At 41.8% G+C, this 26,309-nt stretch overlaps 1 protein-coding gene and 1 non-coding gene across 6 annotated transcripts in view; one reads left to right on the forward strand and one right to left on the reverse strand.

Annotated features, from left to right (window-relative positions):
* The window catches only part of INTS10 (integrator complex subunit 10), a 32,891-nt gene extending 22,772 nt beyond the window's left edge, over positions 1-10,119 (reverse strand). For 2 of the 5 annotated variants that reach the window (XM_031439987.2, XM_031439986.2), the window contains exons 1-9: positions 9,916-10,119; positions 9,098-9,165; positions 7,657-7,760; positions 6,808-6,947; positions 4,510-4,591; positions 3,879-4,019; positions 3,280-3,451; positions 2,639-2,808; positions 1,728-1,861 (exon numbers count right to left, since the gene is read on the reverse strand). In XM_031439987.2, coding sequence (XP_031295847.1) covers positions 1,728-1,861; positions 2,639-2,808; positions 3,280-3,451; positions 3,879-4,019; positions 4,510-4,591; positions 6,808-6,947; positions 7,657-7,760; positions 9,098-9,165; positions 9,916-10,044 — 1,140 coding nt within the window. In that variant the 5' untranslated portion in view covers positions 10,045-10,119. Of the gene's footprint in view, positions 1-1,727; positions 1,862-2,638; positions 2,809-3,279; positions 3,452-3,878; positions 4,020-4,509; positions 4,592-6,807; positions 6,948-7,656; positions 7,761-9,097; positions 9,166-9,915 lie in introns of those variants that run through there. The other 3 variants (XM_031439991.2, XM_031439988.2, XM_064477393.1) reach the window with 2 other exon arrangements.
* Positions 10,120-22,739: 12,620 nt separating this feature from the next.
* TRNAT-GGU (transfer RNA threonine (anticodon GGU)) lies at positions 22,740-22,811 on the forward strand. The gene has a single exon. It is a non-coding gene; the product is annotated as a tRNA-Thr (tRNA).
* Positions 22,812-26,309: the final 3,498 nt, after the last annotated feature.

Genomic DNA, 26,309 nt, shown 5'->3' on the forward strand with positions numbered 1-26,309 from the left:
CGGAGCTTGTCATCTGGCAAAGGGCCACAGATGGCACACCAAGCAACCAACAAAGTAAATGATTCACGGTGGAAAACGACCGCTGAGGCTGCTGGGTAGAGAAGAGACCGTGGGGAGCAAGACTGGGAGCTGGGAGACAGGTGACGACCCAGGTGACCGAGGGCAGAGGCTGGGGTGGCCGGGCAGGGAGGAGGTGGTGGTGGCGCAGAGAAACGGATGGACAGGGCTACGTCATACACAATGAACAGCGGGGGGACACAGCACTGCTCCTAGTTAAAACTAGTAACACGCTACTGATCACCTACGTGGTCTCACTGTGAAACCACCCACCTTCAGAAACCAGAAGGGAGAGCCAGTGACAGGGACCCAGCCTGGGAGTGTCAGGAAAGAAGGAAAAAGCAGAGAAAAGGGGGCACCGAGAAAGCCTGGCTATTAGCACAGAGATCTTGGCCTGCGGCTCATGGTTGGTTTCAAAGCATGTATCAATCTCTGAAATTATTGGCAAACTTGTGCCTTTGACCATTCTCTTTTCAGCAGGGTTAATCCCCTTACGTGCGCTCAGAATGGCCACATCCTCTGGCTCCAGTCCATTTCACACCAGAGAGTCTGCAGAGACATCAGACCAAACCCACCCCTGGGCCGTCTCTCATCACCCCGGGGTCTAGTGAAACGTTACTCAAGGGCTGAGAAGCGGGAGAGGAGCGGGGACCAAAGTCGGGGAGACTCCTGGCTGCCCCCCATTTCCACTAGAGCGGGGGTCAGCACACTACCACCCGCAGGCCAAATGCTGCTTTTGTACATAAGGTGTGGCGGGGACGCGGCCGCGCTGCCTGCGTCCCACTGTCGAAGGCTGTCTGTGCGCTTTGGCAGCAGAGCTGAGCAGCGGCGAGGGAGGCAGGGCCTGAGAGCCTGGGATGCTTACCCCGGGCCTTATAGAGAGAATTGTCACCGAGGGCATCCTGGCCTTCACGTGACACAACGGGCCTCCGCTAAAGCTTTTCTTGAAACAATTCCTCTGCTTAAAAAGTTTGGAAACCTGAATCGATCTCAGGCTTGCCCCCTAATCAGACCAGAAGATGGATGGTCCCTCACTCTCTCTGGCTTCCTGCACCTTTTGTGCAAACTGCCCCCTCTTGACAAAATCTCCCTCCCAATTTCAAAGGACAAGACCTGACAAGGCTGATGCCAAGGACTCGTCTCCTTTATGGGACCTTTCCAACATCTCCCCTTGGGTGATGACGACTCCCTGCCCTGATGGTCAAGGCTCTCCCCATTCTGTGGCCTATGCCCAGCACAACACCCAGAGTGAGGTGTCCAAGGTAGTTCATTTGGTTTTGCTTTTTAAATTTAATCGATGCCATTCAAACAGGTGTTAAGTAACTCCTACCAAGTTTCTCAGCCTTGCTACTGGCCTTTCGGGCTGGGTAGCCCTATTATGGGGGGCTGTGGCATGCCTGGTGCCACCTCAGGTCTCCACTCACCAGATACGAACAGTAACCCCTCCCCACTGAGCCACAACCATCAGAGATGTCCTTGGACACTGCCAAATGCCCCAGGGGGCAAAAGCATCTCTGGCTGAGAACCATCACTTCATACAGTAATTATATCTTATAATTAAAAGACCTAAACCTTTATCAGTTTAGTTCCAAAGCCATATTTTTACAAAGATTCATTTCTGGCAACCCATACATACATAATCTGTTCATAATTATATCTGAAAGAGTTACCATGGGTTTTTCTCTTCCCTCAGCTAGTTTCCTCTTTTTATGTATGTGTTTATTTCGATCAACTTCTACATCACCGTACACATTTGATACGTCCTCGAGAAGAACCAGTGGAACCTGGCTGGGGGCATTGGGACCTGCGGATGGACGGAAAACAGTAACACTGAGAAATGTAGCAAGGAAAAGAGTAGTTCATATCAAGCAGATGTCTACTCAACTGTCACCTAAAAATGTGTCATTAAAAAAAAATGTTCGCTATGATCCCAATTAGGCACATAAATAAGAATACACACACAGAATATAAGAGTGCACGGATATACACCAAATTGCTAATAAAAGTTCTCTCTCAGCGGCGGACTACAAGCCAAAGTTCCTTCTTTGTGTTTGTTCTTACGTATCTACAATTTTTTTTTTCCCAATGATCATGAATCATAAAATCAGCCAAAAACGTGAGACTGCGAAGCGACATGTGCTTTATGGTTACGAATTCCAAACAAATCTAAATATTGGAAAGACTACAGGTAATACACAAAAATGAGTGCTGTGTTACACTGGAAATACTGCGGGTGGTTTCACCCTCTTATTTTTCTATTTTTCTAGAATTTATATGCATATGTATTATTTTTAAAAATCTTGACTGCAAAGTGTTTGGAAATCTACTTCACTACTTTGCTACATCTGCTACTTTTTCAAAACAGAGGCATTCAATATCTGTATTTGGTCTCACAGAACCAGTATATCCTTTGACGTAGAACTTTTTATGTACTGACATAAAAATCAACAACTAATAAAAGCGCAGGCATCACCCTGCGGCCACCTGGACCCAAGAACAGGGTTAAGGTAAGCATTCTCATCTTCCTCACCCTCCCCAGTGAGGCCAGCACTTTGGGACCCTCTAAAATTCTTAAACCAACCTTGGAATAGAGACGGCTGTATGCTGCTGACATACTGGAATGCGTTCTTAAAGAAGACCAGCATCGTGGAATAGACCACTTGGTTTTTGTATTTGGCATGAGCTTCGTTATCAAAGTTGTTCATGTATCTGCAGAGATCCTTCATTCTATGCAAAATATCGCCATAGCTTCTGAAAGATGAAGGATGGTCAAAGTTATTGGAGTACTCTGGGCTGGTCGGCCAAGGGTCTAAGCAAGCAACAACAGAACCATCACACTGACCAAACGTGGCTCTAGGTATGTAAAATTATTCCTCATCGTCTGAGTCTGGATGCATATTCCCCTTCTCATTCAGAGCAGTGAGGAAGCTGAGATTTTTAGGATGTTTAGGGACAAACATGCCAAGCAGTCTCTCTTCCCTCCTAGCGCCAAGGAGTGCTTCACACTTTACATCAGCTTAAGAGTTCACTCTTCCAAGGGGAATCTTTTAATAAAGTGAAACACCATACTCTTCTGCATAAATACTGACTGCCACAGAATTTGCCTAGAGGGAGGTGCACCTACACATGACACGCTCTTAGAAAAGTGTTTTTGTTTTTCAAAAATCATGCTATCAAAAGATTTGTTACCCAATCCTAGAAATGAGCAAATTTTTTTTTTACCGTCTTCCTTTATCCATCTGCCATTCACATCTCATTCCAACAACATTCAAAATCTTAAACAGCCTCTCCCAAGGGTCCACAATCTGGGACGATTTTTCAGTCAGCCCTTCTATTATGTACTTCTGAGAGCTGCGCTTGCTAGGCGACATTAAATCAGATGTTTCTTGGGCACCTGAGATGTGAGAAAAAAGAAGCCTACGATTAACATTCCTACTTACTATCTACACTGTATTTAATCAAGAAAAAAACCGTCTGACTCTCCATTCAAAAGGCAAGAGCACAGAATCGCAACACGTCATGTGTTTTGTTCAAAGACCCACAACTGGCCGCTGGTATAGAAGGAAGTGACTTCTGTGCCGTGGAACATGGATGAAGCTACTCTCACAGATCAGCAGGTGGACTGTTCCAGCTGAGGGGTAAAATTGGTTCCAGGAAAGTCTCATCTCTTAACTGTAGTGTTTTTTGCATAGGAATCGTCTTTTAGAAAGATTAGTATGCACCCGGAGGAGAATAATCAGAATGTTGACAGACTTCTAAGCTTGAAGTTTTATAAAATGAAAAATAAAAGGAAATGAAAGAAATTGCAGATTCCCGCTCACCTTGATGCTGATTCTCTGTCTGAGTAGACCTAGTGACATAGTTGATATAAAACTCAGCTGCTTTGTTCAAGTACTTATATAATAAATTGGCCGGCAACCGAACGTCATGGTTGTTAATTATTAGAGGAAGGACATCACAAACTGTTGAAGAGGAAAAATGAGCAAAAACCAATTAAGTTGCTTGTGTACTCTAGGGTTCTGGCAAAAACAAAATTTATTTTAGGGTTCACTTAATACGTCTCTAAAATACATAAGAAAAAAACCCTTATGGCACGTTTATTTTAAAACCGCTGAGCAGAGGGACACCAGTGGACGGAGTCAGCAAGGAAACACACAGGCAGACTCTACATGATGGGTGGTGTCTGGGCGGCAATGCACATGTCTTGTCTATTACTATGCTTCGTACTGAAATATGTGGTTACACATAGTCTTTCACGGGTATCAACCATTACATAACAAGACTTTAGAAACTGCTTAAAGTGCTTTCTGGACTGAAAAAGTAAACAAAAATTTAAGTTCCATAATATGAAAAGTCCCTCTGCTTTCCCCAATGACCTTATTTCTCTAATGACACTTACCCCAGCATATTCTACTTACATAAGGAATTAATACAAAATGTAATTTTTCTTACCAAACAACTTTCGAAAGCAGTTAACGGGAGATTCTTGTTCTTCAATTGTTTCGGCCTCTAACAGCGCCTCCCCGAGGCCAACCTGTTTCAAAGCACAAGCAATCGTTTCAATGTGTTACAGGTTCAGATGCCAGACTAACATGAAGGAAGAGCGTATTTTATTTACCACACAGTCTCTAATTATTCAAACGTCCCCAAGAAACACATAATCTCACTTTAAAGGCTAAAATACTAAAGAATGCATCAGCTATACACCCTGGACGGGAACCCCACGCTCACCTGACCACAGACTAGTTGGTCTGGGTTATTCTTCTCTGAACTAGTACAATTAAAACACTAAAAGAACGTCTAAGAGACTTAAAGGAAGCACTGGAACTAGTCAGAATAACAGACGTACAGATGTTTCTAAGAAATATGGAAACGAACTGTAGTCTCTACATCAAGATGTATTCTATAGGGGAGGGTATAGCTCAGGGGCAGAGTGCGTGCCTAGCATGCACAAGGTCCGGGGTTCAATCCCCAGTGCCTCCACCAAAAGTGATAAATAGATAAACCTAATTACCTACCCCCTGCAAAATTTTAAAATTTATAAACCTTATTACCTATCCCCCAAAATTAAAAAAAAAATTAAAAAAAGTTCAGTGGTAGAGTTCATGCCTAGAATGCACAAGGTCCTAGGTTCAATCCCCCATACCGCCATTAAAAATAAATAAATAAACCTAATTACCTCTTCCCCCTTAAAAAAATTGTTTTAGAAAATGTATTACGTAGGCAAAACTTAGTACTTTCAAGAGTTGCCAGGAGTAGCCAGTCAGACAGCCTGGATGATGCTGGACAGAGCCATTTGAGTCTCAAAGCCACTTCTCCATCACTAATGTCCTAGCACCATAGAAAGTTGGCTTATGAAAATCCCCCGAGCCATCCGTGTTATCTCCCTTGCAATCACCTGGGGCTGCGTGGGTTGGGGGAGGGGTGAATGAGGTGAAAGATGACATGAGACCAAAAGTGAAAAGTCAGACTAATGATCAGAGTGTCCCAGGCTGACTAGTGTCTTCCCCCAAATTCATGTCCATTCAGAACCTCAGAATGTGACTTTATATATTTTTATCTTATAAAAAAAGGTCTTCATAGATGCAGTTAGTTAGGATGAAGTCATACTGGATCTATCCAATGACTGGTACCCGTATAAAGCCATGTAAAGACACAGGGACCCAGACACACGAAGAAGGCCATGTCACAGCAGAGGCAGAAATGCAGTGATGAAGCCACAAGGCAACAAATGACAAGGACTGCTGGTGAGGAGCCATGAGAGGTACCTGGAGCAGTCTTCCCTGGAGCCTCCCCAGGGAGCACGGCCCTCGCCACACCTTGCTGTTGGACTTCTAGCTTCCAGCACTGAGACAGAATAAACTTTGGCTGTTCTAAGGCACCTAGTTTCTGGTACTTTGTTATAGAAGCTAAAATCCAGAGGTACAGAGAAGGTTAACTGGGGCCAGCAGCCAGAAAAGTAGTGAGGGAAGGGATCAGCAAGTTTGAATTAAGAGAGTTAAGGATGTGACTCCCACCTCTCCCACTGGCCGGCTATGGGAAGTTACCAACACATTTAAGACTCCATTTCATCACCTCTGAAGTCACATACTCTCTATCTTAAGGGATCTGAGGAGCACAGGACATACCTAACACGTACCAGTGCCGGCCAGTAGCTCTCAATATCGTTAGAGATGTGAGGAGCGGGCAGAGTAGATGGAAGACAGTGTCCACAGCACAAGCACGTGAAAAACGTGCCTCGTAAGACTACAAACTAAGGCTCTCCTTTCAATTCAAACACACTGTGGAACATCCTGGAACAGGTTACTTTCTTATTAAACCTCACTGTATTTTACCAATCCCAGATAAGCAGCACTGTCAAAGCCTGGTGCTGTCTCCTTACACTGGTAAGATGACTTCTACTGGAGATTCAGAAAGTTTGGTAACAATGACACCCTTTTAGATTTACTGACAAAGACTCCTCGGTTTGATCTTACCCAGTGGTTCTCAGAAGTTCTGCTTTACAGTAATACACACGATAGCTTCTTAAATATACTTGTGAGTCCACTGATCAACTGCAATTTTTTTTTGGCAGGGGGAGGTCATTAGGTCTCTTCATTTATTATTCATTTTTTGTTTTTTATTTTAATGGAGGTTCTGGGGATTGAACCCAGGACCTCGTGCGTGCTAGGCATGCGCTCTACCATTTGACCTATATCGTCCCCCACAATGGTACTTCTTTTTAAGAAAAAGGAAAGGATCAAATCTTACCCCATGTTGCACCACCGTTTCAGGGAAGCGTCTCAAAAGTAGAAGCAACATTTCTGATCGTTCCAAAGTGTTGAAGCATTGTTCTGTAACCTTTAGTAACATTTCACACTGGACCCGGCCAGGAAGAGTTTCAAATAAACCTGAAGACAACACATCTCACTTTTAAAAGTTTCTCACAAAGAAAACACAGAAGCGCAAGTGCAAGTAAGGCGTTATCGTGCACAGAACACTATACACCAAGGGAAGAGCCACTATTGTTGGGTTTCTCCTACAACCTGGAAGGCTTTGGGTCAGACAGTATTGGGCAAGCGAGGTTTGCAGAATGACCAGAAAATATTTAGAGGCCTTACTGGATCCAGAAGAGAAGAACGGTGTGTAGGAAGGGTCACAATGGTGCTTGTTGCTGGCTGACATAAAAAGCACACACTTAAGTTGAAATAACCTAAATAATCTACTTTCTTTTTTATGCAAAATCTGAAATCTTGGATTGGCTACAGCAACCAACACAGAGTGAAGGTTAATGGGAAAGGTCATAAGTTACTGCAAGTTTCTCTCCTGTTTTGTGGAGATCTACAGAAGCTTTTTGATTACTGTAGAACTTGTTGAAAAATATATTCAGTTCCCAAGGCTAACTTTGTATCCATATCCTTTAAAGGAAGCTTAAAGGGTTCTAAGCAAATGCTCAAGGGACCAAGCGACGTCATTTGTACAGGCTTCAGTTGCCAAGAACAAAACCTACACATGGGCACCGATACCAAAGACGTGACTTTTTTGTGAAATTACTACACAGAAGTTGGTAAGCCAGAAATAATTAATTCATACACTATTAAGTTCCCACTTCATTCTTACTTCTTAAAAACTGTGTTTGTTTATCCTGTGAGTCGTTTCTTAATGCTGATGTAATAATGCTGATTTCTCTCCACACCACCGGCTGATCTGGGAAATTCACAAACCTATTTTTAAAACGAATGCATTAAAGTGTCAGAGTAATATAGTATCCAAAAAAGAACGTAAAACATTAGCATTGGAGAAAAGCACTTTTTACTTTATTCCAATGGGATACATAGATGTACCAAGACAAACCAAAACAAAGATATAAAAATAAAAACTAAGAAAGTCTTTAGAGGTTTTTTTATAAGTGAAAAGACAAGTGACCATAACATGTAAACCACTCCTAAATAGCAACAAGAAAACACACACACACATCCTCCCACACAAAAGGAAAAACTGGAAAAGGCAAATCACAGGAAAAATATACAAAAAGCCAAACAAAACATTTGAGAAGATACTCAGCCTTATTAGTAATACAACACAAATTTCTAAAAATAGCAAGACACCATTTCCTCCTATCAGGCAAAAGGTAATATCCGACAGAAAGCCTGATAATATCCAATGTTGCCAAAGGTGTGGGAAAACAAGCACTCTTACACATCATCAGTGGAGATGACAACTGGCACGGTATTTTTTTGAGAGTATTTGACAGTGTATCAAAATTTTAAATGTGCATACCCTCTTAAGAGGAAAATCTATGTCTAAGAACCTATTCTACAGAAAGACACCAAAATGTGAGTACAAAATTGCTTACTGACATTCCAAATATAATTTCAAATAACTAGAAACTAAATATTCACCAATAAAAGAGTGGTTATGAAATGCTATGTAGGCACAGGGAACCATATTCAATATCTTGTAGTAACCTCTAATGAAAAAGAATAGGAAAACGGATATATGTATGTATATGTATGACTGAAACTTTATGCTGTACACCAGAAATTGACACATTGTAACTGACTATACTACAAAAAAAAAAAAAAGAAGAAATGCCATGCAGTCATGAAAAAGACTGAAGTAAATTCCCTCCACCCTGACATGGAAAAGGGTCCATCCTCAAGGCGGGTGATGTAAGCAGTATGCCATAGCCCCTCCCCACAAAACCACTGAGATGTATCAGGTATATATGTACACAATACACACAGAACTTAACTCTGGTTCAGTTTAGGAATGCCTTTCACTTACTGTTCTCTGTATTTCGGTTATTGTTTGAACTTCTGCGAAGAGCCCGTCTTATTTTCCAAAATAAAGTATTGGACAGAACGGTTTTAACGAGAATAAAACCTAAGAAGACTTCTCTCGAGAAAGCATGTCAGCAATTAAGGGAAGGCCTAGACTCATGACTACGGACGCTTTAGGTACCAAACCTGCAGATGAACTTGAAGATCTTCCCCCAACTCCCGCTTCCACAGACAGGCACAAAATCTCGTGAGAGACCCAGGCCAGCGTCCCCACTCACATGTCGTAGAGCAGTCTCCCGGCAGTGGCCGTCCGCTCCGCATTGCGCTCGATGCTGTACATCTCATACTGCGACAGGGACCAGACGCAGGGGTCAGGCCCTCGGGCCCGGGCTGGGCTGGTCCTGCCCACCCCACTCCCACCCCGCCTGGGAGGTCCTGAGAGTTCGGCATCACTAGGTGACACGGGGCTCAGGAGAGGGGCCCTGGGCTCACGTCACCCCTCGGTTGCCAGGATTGGTGGAGTTAGGGCTGGAAAGTAGCAGGTGCCGAACGGATGGCGATCCTCATTATCAGGATTATTGGCTACAGCTGACGTGTAACCCGTGTGTCGGTTTGAGCGATTCGCGTTACTGATACACTTACACTCTGTGCTGATTGCCCACGTAGGGCATTTACTCCGTACAGAGCCACAGCACAGCGCTGCCGCCTCCGTCCACCCCACTGTGCACGAGCTCTCCACGGCTCATTCATTCACCCGGGTCTCGTGGGAACCTCCAGCACCACCCCTCCCACCCCCAGCCCTCCGCCTCTCCCACCCCCCGGGCCTCCCACTCCCCGACCCCCGCCTCTCCCACCCTCCGCCCCCAAGGCGGCCCCCCCGGGCCCAGGAGCCAGCGGGCGGCCCTTCCCCGCGGCCCGATGCGTCGTCCAGGCCACAGAGAGCGTACCTCTCCCCTCGTCCCTACCGGCCCCGGCCCGGAGGGGGCCCCGGCGTCTCCGGTGCCGGCCTCGCGGGGGAGGCCGCGGCGACGGCCCGGGCGGGAGGCGGGGAAAGCCGGAAGGCGCGCTCCCACGTGCGCGCTCCGCCGGGCCTCACCTGGATGTTGAAGTCGGCGGGGTAGAGGCTGCGGGCCGTGATCAGCCAGGCCTTGGCGGCCCACAGGTCCTGCTGCACCAGCTCCCGGGCTCGCTGCACCAGGAACTCGCAGTCGCCCTGGGCCGACATGACCCGGGCGGCGTCGGGCGGCCTGAGGCGACGGGACCTGGCGGCTGGGAGACGCCGCCGCCGCCGCCGCCGCCGCCGCCGCCGCCGCCGCCGCCGCCGCCGCGGACGCTACTGCGCATGTCTGGGGTCGCGCGGACGCCGCACGCTGGTTCCGGAAGAGCTTCCGGGTTTTGTGAGCCGCCTCCTGGGGTTGGCTCTCCGCCTCCGCCAGGCCCCTTCCTCCTTGGAGGAGCTGGAGTGTTCGTCCCGCCTCCTCCAGGTCGCCTCCAAGACGTGGAGAAACGGATTCTCACTCCCGCGGGCCCGGGGTGGGTGACCCTGGTGCAGCCACGGAGCATGCGCGAGCCCGGTGCCGGCGGCGAGGGGACGTGGACGCTCAGTCCAGGATCAGACGGTCCTGGGCTGTCCTCAGGCTTGGAGCCGGGACACGGCTGGGAAGAAGCTGGGGAAGAGAGGGCACAGGGCGGCGGGGGAGGCCCCTCGGCCTCCGGGGCATCGCCGGATTCGGTGCACCGGTTTCTGTCCGGTGGTAACGCTGGGCTGGGGCCTTGCACCCTCAGTTACGGCCCCATCTCATGTTTGTTGCGCCTTTATTCCCTGGTTTCTCCAACATTTATTGAGCAGTTGGAGTATTGGTACTTGGCAAGTGCTTTGCTGCGTACTGGGGAGCTGCAGAGACGATTATCCTGTTCCAGCATGGGCTTTACAGAGTTAGGGACCAGTGACCTACAGAAAATAGATGTTTTAACGATCTCCAGCCGGAATCAGTGTCATTTTTACCAAATGAAAACAAAAATAATCTTGCTCTGGTGAAGGGGGGCCGCGCCGAAGGAAGCAGTATTTATTTGCCTAATAGGAAGAGTGTGCCAAAATGTGGGTTCTGAATAGTTAATTGGCGTTTTCAATCCAAGGTCTATATACAGAAATTTTAGCAAGTTGTAGTACTTCTGATATCTTCTATTTTATACCAACAGATTAGGTATTCAAAGCTGATTTGTTTTTTAAAAAATAGAAATTACTATATACTTTTATACATGAAAAATTGTTGACTGTATTAAATAAGTATGAATATATACGATACTGCTGTGGACAAAGAATGTCGCCTGCCATTCCAGTAGATAACGAATGTTGCCCGCCATCAAGCCATAAGAAATTACCAAAAAAAAAAAAAAAAAAAGTCTCCGGCTAAATATTTGCCCAGGTATCATACTGTCATCTTAAAGTACAGAAGGGAGGTACCACATTAAGCGAATTTACATCTTTCAGCCTCCTTGTCCTGATCTTGAAGTCTCACTGCGAATCTGGATACCTGGTTCACGTTTTCCGTGACATCTTCTAAGTCTCGTTAGCTGCCTAGCATCCAGCATCCAGCTCAAGCTCCTGTATTCAGTTCAATGATTTGTATTAAACTCGATATTGACTTCCACTTCGATATCTCAAGACCCATAAACACAATCTCTTGACTTTCCTGCCGTCAACTCCCTCCTTGCTTCTTTTCAGCGATTTCTTTGATTCTCTTCTCCCTGATTCTAGCTTGACAGACCTTGACATCTGCATTTCCCTCCTCCTCGGCTTGCTTCTTTCCTACTCAGGCTAAAGCCCGCTTGGACACTCAGCATGGTCAACATCTTTGCTTATCCTACCACTGTATCTACTCTTCAAATTCACAACCTTGGATCCAGCCTGTGGTGCATCTTCCTGGATGTTGTGACTGGCTTGAAACAGATGCAACAAACATATATTCAGTGAACACTGAGGAGGCTGCATTCTGTTGGAGAATAGCACACAAATGCGTAGACTGATGCAGCAATAAATTTCTGGTTTTTGTATCAGTCTGGGCTCTCAATGACTCCACCTCCCATTCTTTCAGTCAGTAACTCGATCTACAAACTGATGGGAGTCTGGAAATTGGGTACTCTCCATTAGTCATTCAACTGGGATTTCTGCTTACCTGTCTTACACTTTCTCTGATTTTACAGGTTAAGCCATACAGTGGTGGAGGATTGCCCATCTATTTTATTTCTGGGGACTTTATTTTTATTTTGGAGGGCGAGGTGATTGATTGATTGATTGATTCTCTGGGAAGGTACTGGGGATTGAACCCAGGACCTTGTGCGTGCTAAGCATGCACTCTACCACTTGAGCTATACCCTCCCCCCTATTTGCAGGAACTTTATGAATCAATTAGCCACTGCCACAGACCCTGAGAGCCAGAATTCTCTGAAGGCCACACAGTCCCTGTGATCATTTATGCTAATTCTGCTTACTTTGCTGGTCAAGGGCTGTCACCTGACCTCTGTCACACCCGGAGCCCATTATTCCTGTTGAAAGCAGGACACCCAAATTCTGGCAGCATCTCCCACCTGCATCTCTGGTCCACAGAGGGCAGTCAGCACAGCGATTTTTATGGAGGCTGGGACTCCCTTGAGTAATGCATTTTTGGGCCTCCTGGGTTGTACACTAGGAGTTGTGAGCAGACTCCACGTAATCAGGTAACTCCAACATTCTCCTCTCAGTAAGACATCATATTCTGTTCTCTAACATATGCTAGGAAAATTCCAGCATCTCCATCTAGGCCATCTGTGAACCAGGCTTCAGTCAGCCATAGAAGCAAACTCTTAAAAGAGCCATTTGGTACCTAATAGCCACTTCAGGACCAAGGCAAAAGAGGAATCTGCAGCCATTGTAACAGAACCGAAAGAATTCAACATGTCTGTGGCGGCGGGAGATGCTGTCTGTAGCCTCTGCCAAGGCCTATTGAAGCAAAACAGGGCTGTTTGACAAGCAGTTCCTAGATTGCTAAATTTGGTCCTCTTTGATTTTATAATTTGTCCTATTATTACTGCCCTATTGTTCATTCTAAAGATCTTGTGGCTGTGAGTTGACAGAATCCTGCAATTCCTTTGGGATATATGTTTTCTCTTCCTGGAGTGGGTTTTGTAATTCATTCTTTAGACCATAGAGTAATTTCTTTTCCTTTGGGGAAAAAAAAATGTTTTACTTGGAAGTAATTTCAAACTTACAGATAAGTGACCAGAATTAAAAACAGTATAAAAATTATCCATATACCGGTCAGGGGTTAAACTGTGTTCCCCCAAAACGGATTCTTATTTTTGTGAAAGAGGCTTGTTTTTAGGGTTCTGAATACGCTGACTGAACATTAGAGAAACTTTGGGAAGATTCTGGAAACACTGTGTTTGTGGTGTTCTGAATCTTGTAGTTGAATTTTCATTACAATCTGATGAATCACGTCAAGTCTATCCATCATAGGCTAGTAGGTTCTTGCTACAATTATTGCCTAAAAATTATCTCCGTTAAAGTGATGGAAACTGGCAACCATCAACCATTTTATTTTGCTCACCAAAGTGTGAGTCAGAAATTCAAGACATTTCTGGCTTAGAAGGTCTCCCTTGGGACCTCTCATGTGATTGTAATCAGACGTTGGCTGAAGCTGCTGTCACCTGAAGACGCAACTGGGCTCGATGTCCCAGACGGCTGAGTCTCAGGGTGGTATTTAATGCTGTCTGTGAGCTGGTCATTCAGCCACAGCTGTTGACTGATGGCCTGCATGGGACCTCTCAGGATGGTGGTTTTACGACAGTTGGATTTCTTGCATGGTGGCTGACTTCCCCCAGACGGAAATTCCAAGAGAAGTAGGTGTCAGCTACGTGGGGTTTGATGACTCAGCCTCGGAAGTCTTAGGGCATCACTTCTGCCACACTCTATTTGTGGAAGCAGTTATAAGCCTGAGAAGACACGGGAGAGAGGGACAGAGACCCTAACGCTTGATGAGAAGGCTGTCAAAGACCAAAACAGATATGTTGAAATCTTAGCCCCAGTACCACAGAATGTAACTTTATTTGAAAATAGGGTCTTTATAAAGACAATCAAGTCTTCCACTTAAGGTCAGTAGCTTGGGCCCTAATTCAACATGCTTGGTGTCCCAGTGCAGTGGGGAAGTGTGGACGCAGAGGCGCACACACAGCGAGCACAGCACGTGAACACGAAGGCAGAGGTGGGCTGAAGAGTCTACAAGCCAAGGAACATAGTTGCGTTCTGATTTCAACCAGTGCCTTGAGCTGAAAGTTCAAGACACCAAGTTTACCTTTTTCAGAGCTGCCAATCTACTTGCTATTGTGACAGTCATCAAGTGATTTTCCAAGTCTTTCCCCTCTATACTCCACCCCGTGCCATGGCGGGCCTTACTTTGAGTGGTCCTGATGCCAGGGCGTGCTCTGGGTTTCCAGGGCTCCATGTCCCTCTGGTAGAGGGCATGTGGGAACCCCAGAATTCCACCCCGACAGTCTATTTTCTGAAATTACTCTTTAGACCATTTACTCTCTTGGGCAGGGTCCCAAGAGAGAGAAAACACACTCAAATGGATTTCTGAAAGGTCTAATGAAAGGGTTATTTACAGCAGCGTGGACAGAATTTAAGAGAACCCTCAGGGGATGTTGAAGGACACAGGAACTGGTTGGGGTTCACTGATTTTCCCTTCCATGGAGTTCTGTCTGATTAACTTTGGAATTTTGATGAAAATTTCTTTAAATAGTATTTCCACATCATTTTCCATCTCCTTCCTTCTGAAACTCTAACTACACATGTTAGACGTAGGACACTGTCCCACAGGTCATTGAGGTTTTGTTCTTTTTCTCCCTCCTAATATTTGACTCTTTATGTTTTAGTTTAATGATTTATTTTGAGCTGTCTTCAAGTTTATTAATCCTCTCTTCTGTTGTGTTCAATCTTCAGTTAATCTCATCCAGTGAATATCTGATTCCAGTTCTTGGTTTGTTTTTTCTTCAGTTTTAGAGTTTCCATTTGGAAATTATATATATAAATTTTTATAACTCTCTTAAAAATTCCTTTTCATTTTTTCCATTATATCCATACTTAATTCTAGACTCTTTTACATATTATTATTTTTGTGTTTGAAGCATCTTTGTTGTGTGTTTCTATTGACAGTTTCTACTTTTTACTCTAGATCGCATTTTTCTTTCTTTGCATTTCTAGTAATTTTTGACTGTATGCTGGACACTTAATGATTGGTTTTAGGGGTTCTGGATCGTTTCATTTCCTTCAAAAGAGTTTTGAATTTTATTTTCCTGGAGATCGAAATGAAGGTGGACCACTTCGATCTTATTAAGGCTTAGTTCTTGGCGTTTTAAAGGTTGGTCTATTTCAATTTTGCCCTCAATTCTAGGGCAAGATCTTGACTATCACGAAGTGGGCATTCTGGCGTCTTAACTGGAAGGCAAGGACATTGACCAGCGTCTCTTCCTTCTGGTTGGGTCAGTGTCGCCCCAGCGCTGTGAAATCCCTTATAGTCCTTCTCAGCTTTCAGTCCCTCAGTAGTTTTTCTCTGCTAGGCTTTTCAGAGCTTCATCCTTCACATACATAGCTTCGCATCAGTAAAAGAATGCCAGGGGAACCTCAGTGCAGATTTTTGGGATTCCTTCTCTGTAGCTCCTTCCTTTCAGATAACTGCTCCCCAAATTTCAGCTGCCTTAGCAGCTCTGAATTCCAATCTGTTTTGTTATTGTTATTGTTGTTGTTGTTGTTGTTGTTGTTGTTTTGTTTCCCAGTGAGATTGCTTCCTGCTTGGCTTCCATTTTCCTGCACTAATTTTTTGAAAAATAACCCTGGAGAAGAAGTCTAGTGGATCTGGAGTTCACCTATAGGGTGTTTCCTTTCTCCCAAGCCCACAGCCCTCTGCTATATTCTTCCCAGTGCCTAAAGACAGTTCTTTTATATGTTTTCTAGTTTTTTAGTTGTTTAAACTGGGAATATAAATGCAATTTGAACTATTCCATCACGGCCAGAACCTGAAGTTACTTTAGAAAATCACTATGACCATTTATTTCATCATCAAGAAAAATTGTTTTCAGTTTGAAATAAATCCCACTTCTTATATTAAGTCTCCCTCAGGGGTAGTTTTTATTTATTTTTTCTTCGGATGTGTCATACTTTTTTGTTTCTTTGTGTGCCTTGTGATTTTTTTAATTGAAAACTGGACAAGTAAATCGTACAATGTGATAACTCTGGAAATCAGATTTCCCCCTTCCCTAAGTTTTGCTGTTTGGCCCTTTTTAAAAAAATTGAGATATAATTGATATATAATTTTATACAGTTGATCCTTGAAGCTCCACCTCAAGGCAGGGTTAAGGGCACCCACTCTTTCCACAGTCACAAATCCGTGTGCAACTTATAGTCTTTCCTCTACATCTTTGGTTCTGCATCCTTGGAATCAACGAACCACAGATCATGTAGTACTGTAGTAATTACTATTGAAAATATCCCCCTGTAGGTGGACCCAGGCAGTTCAAATCCATGCTGGTCAAGGGTCAACTGTATTAGTGTCAGTGTACAACGTAATGACTTGATACGTGAATATATTGTGACTGATCACCCCAGTAAGACTGGTTAACATACATCACCACACATACCTACAGTGTTTCTTCTTGTGATGAAAACTTATAAGACAACTTTCTGAGCAACTTTCAAATATTGGATACAGTATCATTAATTATAGTCACCATGCTGCAAATTACATCCCTAGGACTAATTTGTTGTATAACTGGAAGTTTGTACCTTTTGTCCCCCATCACCATTCTGCCCCTCTCCACACATACCTGACAACCATCAGTTTGTTCTCTTTGTCTATGAGTTCAGCTTTCCTATTTTTATTTTAGATTCCACATATAAGTGAGATCATACAGTACTTGTCTTTCTCTGTCTGACTTATTTCACTTAGCATAATACCCTCAAGGTCCATCCATGTTGCCACAAATGGCAAGATTCCTTCTTTTTTATGGCTGAATAATATTCCATTGTATATGTACCACATTTTGTTTATCTGTTCAAACATTGATGGCCACTTAGATTATTTCCATGTCTTGGCCATTGTAAATAATGGTGCAATGAACATGGAGTTGAAAATATCTTTTTGAGGAGTTAGTGTTTTTGTTTCCTTAGGATAAATTCTCAGAAGTGGGATTGCTGGATCATATGGTGGGTCTATTTTTAATTTTAAGAGGAACCTCCATTCTGTTTCCAGAGTGACTGCACCAGTTTACATTCCCACCAACAGTGCACAAGGGTTCCCTTTTCTCCACATCCTCATCAACACTTGTTATCTCTTGTCTTTTTGATACTAGCCATTCTAACAGGTATGAGGTGGTATCTCATTGTGGTCTTGATTTGTATTTCCCTGATGATTAGTGATGTTGAGCAACTTTTCACGTACCTATTGGCCATCCGCATGTCCTCTCTGGAAAAATGTCTATTCACTTCTTCTGCCCATTTTTAATCAGATTGGGTTGTCTGAGTTTCTCATACATTTTGGATATTAACCCCTTATCGAGTATATGTTTGCAAATATTTTCTTCCATTCAGTACGTTGCCTTTGCATTTTGTTGATGGTTTCCTTTGCTGTGCAGAAACTTTTTAGTTTGATATAGTTCCACTTGTTTATTTTTGCTTTTGTTGCCTTTGCTTTAGTGTCAAATCCAAAAAAAAAAATCATCACAAAGACAGATTTCAAGGAGCTTACTGCTTATGTTTTCTTCTAGGAGTTTTATGGTTTCAGATCTTATGGTCAAGTCTTCAATCCATTTTTTGTTAGTTTTATGTCTGGTATAAGATAGTGGTCCAGTTTTATTCTTTTGCATGTGACTGACCAGTCTCCCCAGCACATTCATTGAAGAGGCTGTCCTTTCCTCATTGTAAATTTTGCAGGTTAATTGACCATATATGCATGGGTTTGTTTCTGAGCTCGCTATTCTGTTCCATTGATCTGTGTATCTGTTTCTATGCCAATATCATAGTGTTTTATTACTACAGCTTTGTGATATAGTTTGATATCAGGAAGTGTGATGCCTCTAGCTTTGTATCTCTTTCTCAAGGTTGCTCTGGCTATTCAAAGTCTTTTGTGGTTCCATGTAAGTTTTAGGATTATCTTGTTCTTTTTAAAGAAACATTTTCTATAGATATCTCTGTGTCAGGGATCAGCTTGAAGCATGTAAACTTAAGGTCTTCTCAGGTCTTTTCTTAGCCTTCATGTTGGGCATGAGTGGTGACTTTCTAAATTTCCCTGTATGTGTAACTCATCCTTAAATGTCTGGCTTCCAAAAGGGGAAAAAGGGGGAAATGTAGGGAATAAAATAGCCACTGTCTCTTTAAATCCCCTGAAAGCTGCTACACGTGGAGAAGCATGAAACAATGGTGCTGGGAAATGCAGCTGGCCGCAGGCCTCTGTGTCTGCCTCTGTGTCTGCCCCTGCATCTGCCCCTCCCTGAGCAGAGGCAGCTATTGGTGATCAGAACACGGAGCGCTGATACTTGATGAACAAAGTCCTTATTGCCACTCTGGCTCCTGCAAGCGGCTCTAGGAACGCTGGTACAGCTGGCTGCCACAGGGCTGGGAGTGGGAGGAACGCATAGCCACCACTGCACTAGGCTGAAATTGACCAAAATTAACCACAATTTACCAGCTCGTCCTCCCTTGCAAGCTGCAAGCCTTGGAATCGACTATGAAATTCTAAACTAATTACATAAGACAGATTTTGCCAAAACCACTTTGCCCAGAGGGAGAGACAAATTCCTAACACTTCCTACACTACCATCTTTCCTGCCATCCAGGCTTATTTAGTCTCGCATCCTGGCACCGTTCATCTTAAATTCTCAGTGTCAACATTTTGATTTAATAGTTATAAAAACTGACTGCAGGTTGCTGGGAGGAATTTAAAATTATTGAGAGTGATAGCTGGAAATTAATTCTTATACACGCTTTAAGGTCTCCCTCAAGTTACATTCCAAATCATGCAAAGGCGTATTTGGTATCTTGGCCAAAAGGAAGCACATTTGTGTGTGTAAATAAAATAAAGAGCATAGCAAAGCACTAGAAGAAGAATTGAGATCTTGGGGAGTTGAGCTTAGAGACCATCCCAAACCATCTGATTTCCACTATAATAACAGTTAAAAAAGGGTAGCATAAATTTAGGTCAGATTCTTATATTGTCGTGTGGTAACGTCTATCACAGGACAGCGTACTCAGGCAGGGTCCCAGGAATGAGGACTCTTTACCCAAAGTCGTGCTCCTCTCGTGCTAGGCATCCTCTTAAGGCTTCATCCTAATTTTAAATCAATTTTCCTTGATTCCTTACATCATTTTTACATCATCATCCATTTTGTTATTTTCATAAGGGCTTGATTGATTGCTCCGATTAGATGGCATGCTCTTTGAGGTCAAGCATCGTGTTTTAGTTCTTTCCAATGCAACACACTATTGGGATCCGTTGTTAGTCAATTAATATTTTACTATTAATTTTTCAGAGCATGAGAAAACTGAGAACTTTTAACGTGGGATTTGTCAAGATGCAAATACTTTTATTTTGGAAGCCGCTACACTAATAGGAGTTCTGATGGGAGTGAAAGCAGAAATTTTTCTTGATATAAGAGTATGATTTCCTAATTTTGGCACAAGCGTCTCTCATAATTTTGTTCCTGCTGGATCCTGTTTGGCACATTAATAATTTATTAATTCATTGATGTGTATATGGGTTGATAACTGGATGTATTAAATTTGGTGGCAAGGCGTTCAACAAAATAAATGAAACCATTGCAAATTGTAAGAGGACACGATTACTCAATTTTAGTTCTAGAACATCTTGGAATAGTTTGAGACTCATTAGTATAAATCATCCAAACATCCCATACATTTAACAGCTAAACATTCAAACTTTATTCCCTAGAGAGTACCTTTTGTAAAACCCATTGTCTGTATTCATGAGAATTAAGAAACAATTAATCTTGTGCAAATAATCCATAATCATTATAGAAAATTAGGAAGTGCAGAAAAGTACACGGAAGAAAAATATAAATCACTCGGAAATTACTGTTACTACCACGATCTGTTATTAAAATTTTCCCCACTCATATTCTATTATTTTAAAGAAAAAGTGAATAATCCAATAGAAAAAAGGTGGGCAAGAGGTTAGAAGAGGCTCTTCATAAAAGACTGTGTCCAAGAGGCCAAGAAATCAATTAGAAATAAGGATAATGCAAATTAAAATCATAAGATACTGCTCTATCGTCATACCACTACTGAGATCAAGAAAGATGGACACTGACCAGGGTTATAAAGGATGGGGAACAGTAGAAGCTCTCACCCACGCTGCTGATGAGAGAGTCAATTGGTTGCAGGCAATTAGGAAAACTGACGTCGTCTAGTATCGTTGCCTTAGCAATCCCAGCCCTAAATATTTTCTCAACTGAGTGTGTGTTCCTATGCAGTAAAAGGTATATAGAAACGTGTTTGTAGGAGCATTATCCATAATAGCCCAAAATGTCCTGTAAGAGCAGAATGAATAAATAAATTGTGGTCTCTTCATGCAAGTACTTGGGCTATCCGCATCCTGATACACAGCACTGAAAAACGGCCACTCTCTCCAGCCTCAGGGAGTGGAAGAGGCCAGACACGAAGTGCCCACACCATGAAATCCCTCTCACAAGAAGTTTGACAACAGACGAAACTAAACCAAAGCATTCACTGATAATGCGCACAAGTGGTCAAACTATAAAGAAAAGTAAGGGCATGATTACACTCATATCCAGGCTGTGGTTCATTTCAGGAGGAGGGAGGGGTGGAGACTGGGAGGTGGCAGAGGACACTATGGGATGCTCGAATAGTTCTATTTCTGGACCACGTGGTGATTACAAGGTATGCACTTTGGGATAAATCATCTCTACCTATTTCTTTCGTATACGGTTCTTGTGCATGTAATATCGAACAATAAAAATATTTAAAAGGAAACAAAAGTATGGCACTAGACGCTGCTGTGAAATTTGCTTTTTACAAAACAGCATCTTATTAACATTTTCAACACCATTAAGTCTTCTACTTTTTATGGCTACTTAGTATTCCTTGAATTAGTTAATAAGTTCATTATTATTGGACGTGTAATTGTTTCTAGTTTTTTAAAATATAAATAATGGTTTGCTAAATATCTTTGTAAATATCCCTTTTCAGATGTTCTTTTAGATACATTCTTAAATGTATGCTTTCATTCTTAAATGTTGCCGAATTACTCTAACTCCTCTCTTTCTTCTTTAGGAAGGGAGGCCAATGAGAATAATTTGTAATAAGAAAGATAATTAGAAACTTTGTTTTTTTAAATTAATCTATTTTCTTTATTGAAGTGTAATTGATGTACACCACCATGTTGGTTTCAGGAGTACAAGGTAATGATTTGATATCTGTATGTATTGCAAAATGATCACCACAATAAGTCTAGTTAATATCTTTTGGGAAACTTTATTTTTAAATGATGTTTTTAAGCCTATAATTAAACTCAAAGTTTTTTCTTCCTAGGTAAGAGGGTAACTCAAAAAAGGTGGTTCTTAGGATGGCCTGAGGGTTTTTTTTTTTTAACTTGATTATTTTGAAGCTAGCCTACCCAGATAATAGTGTTGCTTCTTTTATCTATTTGCTTGAGTCTGAGGCTCTCTCTCTCTTTCAGTTGCTGAGATTGCTGACATTTCCCCAGCTGGTTTATTGATTCACTAAAAGAGGACTCATCCATCTGTGCTGGGTAATTGTGGAGAGTAAAAAAAAAAAAAAAAAAAAAATGTAGAAAACAAGATCCCTGCTATTTTGTACACTCCCAAGTCTAGTAAAAATAAAAAAAGTTGTTAACATTTCCAATTGCAGCCAGTCCAGCTGACTTGGAAGAAGCCAAAAATCAAACCCAACTGAGAGCATTCTCTCTCTGCTTTAATTTCCGCTTCACAGACATTAGTGGAGTCTGCGTGGTTGGTTGTAACTGATCTATTGTAGAAGCTAAACACAGGTACATGCCTTCCTGTGTGTTGTGTCAGTTGCATACAGTTGTCCAGAGGTTTGTTTTCTTTCCTTTTTTTAAAATATATCTTTATTGAAGCACAGTCAGCAAAGGTTTGTTTTCTTAATAGAGTTACTTCTGGTTGAACTGACTTTTCATTTTGCACGTGGCTGTTGAACTCAGACTCCAGTTAGAAGGATTTAGCCCATGAAGTCATCCACCTTCCTCTTTGCAGCTCTTGCCAGTGGGAGTTTTATTCCTTCGTATGAGTGATTTTGGCCCCAGGAAGCTTTTTCCCACTCCGATCGATTTCTGAGCAAGCTTGCTTGGGCCCCCTCAGGTTCCAGCTGTTGGAGATTTTTGGCCTGTCGCAATATCTTTCATATTACTCAATAAAGGGAACCAAATGTGTAAGACTCGCTAGCTTTCAGCTTGGATTTTTTTCTAGTTCTTTTGTTTGGATTCATTTTTATTGTCCACTGACGTTATTTTAATGGGCCATTTTCGGGGAGATTAATTATACCCCCGACACATCTGTTTTCCCATTTGAAAATATTCTTTCTGGGACAGGAGTGGAAAATAATAGAAAACAGCTCACACAGCTGTCTTAGTTACCAAGACAACAAACTGAAGAAATAACTGGGTTTTCTCTTTCTCTGAACTACCTTCCAAATACAGTAATCTCCATCCTAAAGGCTATGAATCTGTTTGAGGTTACTAGTTGAGCAGTTACTGAATTAACTTTTTAGCCTGAGTTTTGTGTGCCCTAATGATGGTCTGAGAACAAAGCAGTTTTTGTATTTTCTTCAAGTTTACTTTTAAATTATTTAAAAAAATTACACAGGTAATGAGGGTGGGAGGTATAGCTCAGGGGTAGAGCACATGCTTGGTGTGCATGAGGTCCTGGGTTCAATCTCCAGTGCCTCTGTTAAGGGGAAAAAAATTTTTTTAAGTGGAAAAAGTTTTTAAAAATACACAGGTAATACACTTACGCATGTTTAGTTTAAGGATGTAAAACTTGGCTGAAGTCATAGTGTAAAAAGTGTAGATCTCAATTTCCAGGACACTTAGCTTGACTACTATCAACATATCAAAGTGAATAAGATTCAGTAAATTGTCTCAGAGTGAATTTTACAACAGTACTATATTCAGATTGGTAAAAATCCTGTTAAAGATGTGTTAAATAGTTTTTAAAAACTTAAAAAGCCTTTAAAATTTATATAAGTAACATGTACTTCTTTGAAATTCAAGCAAACAGACCAGCAAAAAATAATATATAAGAATCTAAGAATAACAATATGTGAATTACCCACAATTCCACTGCCCAGGAGTCACCATCACAATGTACCAGCCCGTGGGAAGAACTGACATGCATGAAACGCAACCATGTTTTGAGTAACATTTGGAATGTTAATTTCCGATCCCTTCTTTCCTTCCACATATAGACATTTTAAAACGTATGTATTTACAACTGTAGTGTCTGAACAGTTTTGAATTTCATAAATTTTCATAAATTTTTTCTTGATACTCTAGGTTCTCTGATGTCGCTTTTATTGTATGATATCAGATCATCTTTTTACTGGTTGTCTAAGATTTCTTTGAATGCATATAACATAAAACTCATAAAATATTTGCCCCTTGGTGTCTGACTTATTTCACTTAGCATAATGTTTTTGAGGTTCATCCATGCAGTAACGGCACAATTGCATGCTTTTTATGGTTGAATAATAAATCAATGTACGTATAGACCACAATTTTGTTTATCTGCTCATCTGCTGGTGGACACAAAAGATGGTTTTACCTTTGGTATAGTGAATAGTGCTGCTATGAACATGGGTGTACAGGTATCTGTATCTGTGTTAGTCTCTGCTTTCAATTCTCTTAGGTATATACCTGGGAGTGGATTTGCTAGATCATATGATAATTCTATGTTTAACTTTTTGAGAAACTCCTAAAATGCTTTCCGCAGCATCTTCATTTTAAATTCCCACCACAATGCACAAGCGTTCCAATTTTTCCATTTCCTGGCCAATCTTGCTATTTTCCTTTTTTGTTTTTGAATAACAGTCATCCTATTGTGATAGTCACAATCACTCATTGTGATTTGGGTTTGCATTTTCCAAATGACAGTGATGTTGCGCATCTTTTCGTGCATTTATTGGCCATCACATACCTTCCTTGAAGAAATGTCTATCCAAGTCCTTTACCCATTTGTGAACTCAGCTGTTTGTTTGTTTTTTTGTTGTTGTTGTTGTTGAGTTGTGGGAGCTCTTTATATATTCTGGATACTAATCTCTTATCAAATACAAGATTTGCAAATATTTTCTCCTGCTGTGTGGGTTGTCTTTTTACTTTCAATTGTGTCCTTGGCTGCACAAAAGTTTTAAATTTTGATGAAGTCCAGTTTATCTATTTTTTCTTCTGTTGCCAGTGCTTTTGTCGTCATATCCAAAAACTCCTCACCAGATTCAGTCAAGATTTTATCCTATGTTTTCTTTTAAAAATTTTATGGGTTTAGCTCTATGCTAATGAGGAAAACTCTAACGTTTTGTGGTAAGTTTTGAAATCAGGAAGTGTGGGAACTTCCACTTTTGTTCTTTTCTTTAAGATTGTTTTGGATGTTGGGGTCTGTTGAGATTCCATATAAATTTTAAGTTGGAGTTTTCTTTTTTTGCCAAAAACATTATTGGGAGTTTGGTAGGGATTACACTGAATCTGTAGATCACGTTGAATTGTATTGTCACCTTAAAAATATTAAAATTTTCATTCCAGGAACACAGGATGTCTTTCTATTTATTTATGTCTTTTTAAATTTCTTTCAGGCATGTTTTGTAGTTTCAGTATACAAATCTTTTGCGTCCTTAGTTTTTTTATTCCTAAGTGTTTATTGTTTTTGATGTTATTGTAAATTTCCCTTTTGGGTTATTCATTGTTGGTGTATAGAAATTGAACTGATTTTTGGTATGTTGATTTTGTATTCAAATTTGTTGAATTCACTTATTAGTTCTAACAGGTTTTTGTATGTGGAATCTTTAGAGTTTTCTATATATAAAAGATCTTGTCACCTGCCAACTGATAATTTTGCTTCTTCCTTTCAATTTAGATACCTTTTATTCCTTTTTTTGTGCCTAATCTCTCTGGTGATGACTTCCAGTTTTATGTTAAATAGAAGTGGCCAAAGCGGGCATGCGGCTCTTGTTCCTGGTGGGGGACAAACTTTCACTCTTCATCATTGTGTGTGATAGTGTCTGTGGGTTTTTTTGTGTATTGCCTTTATCATGTTGAAGAAATTTACTTCTAGAAATTGGTTTCTAGAATTAATTTTCTAGAAATTGGAAACCATTCCAAAGAACTGAGAAAGCTGAAATCCTCAAGGAGGATGGAGAAAGTCCTACTGTTTTAATAGAGTTCTCTAGTCACTGGTATTATTTCAAACCAGAGGTGATGGTACAAATTGGTACAACCCTTTGGCAAGGTGATTTGGTAATGCATTCAAGAATTCTAAAACTGGGCTGGAGGAGGGTATAGCTCAGTGATAGTGTGCGTGATTAGCAAGCATGAGGTCTGAATTGAACCCAGGACCTCCATTAAATAAATACATAAATGCACCTAATTACCTACACCCCACCCCCAAAAACAAAGTCAAAAAAAAAAAAAAACAAAAAAAAAACCTCCAAAACTACTCATGACCTTGAGCCATAAATTTTATTTCTGAGAATGGATTTATTGATGCTTATAGAATTCAAAGAAATGGATTTCTCTTAAATAGATGAAGAGCTTTATATTAAAAAGTAGAAAGAAGAGTTTCTGCGTAGTATTTTACAGTTCCGTGACATGATTGGGAAAGTTTAAGGAAGAGTAGGGTTTGTCCACGGCTGTAGAAGATTAGAGTTTAAGGTTTGTTCCCAGGACAACACGTTTAAATTCAGGTGCCTTCTCTTCACTCTGCAGCCACAGCTCTTTTGTGAAGTGGAACATTTTTCAAAAGTCAAATTCAGTTATCACTAGTGTCCGATGTGATACTGTGGTCGACACTGCTTTGGTGGCTAAGTAAGATCTTATATTAAGGAACAAAATGGATTTCTTTGGCAAGAGAGGACAGTGGAGTAAGATATGAAAAAGTTAACTCCAGTGTGGTGTATCTGTCATGTGCATCAGGAATGTTCTAGAACAGTGGTTCTGAGCCAGGGGCGATTTTGTCCCAAGGGACCTCTGGCAACATTTGCCGTCCGAACTGGGGGGGTGGGGGCTGGGGCGTGCTACTGACATCTAGTGGTGAAGGCCGGGCATGCCACTCAACACCCTGCACTTCCACCGGGCGGTTTCCTGCTGCAAAGAATTCTCTGGCCCAAACTGTCAGTAGCGCCGGGGCTGCCAAACCAGCTCAAAAGAAGGTAATCAGTATGATTATAATAGCACAATCATT

The sequence above is a fragment of the Camelus dromedarius genome, chromosome 22 (assembly GCF_036321535.1).
Source record: "Camelus dromedarius isolate mCamDro1 chromosome 22, mCamDro1.pat, whole genome shotgun sequence".
NCBI lineage: Eukaryota > Metazoa > Chordata > Mammalia > Artiodactyla > Camelidae > Camelus > Camelus dromedarius.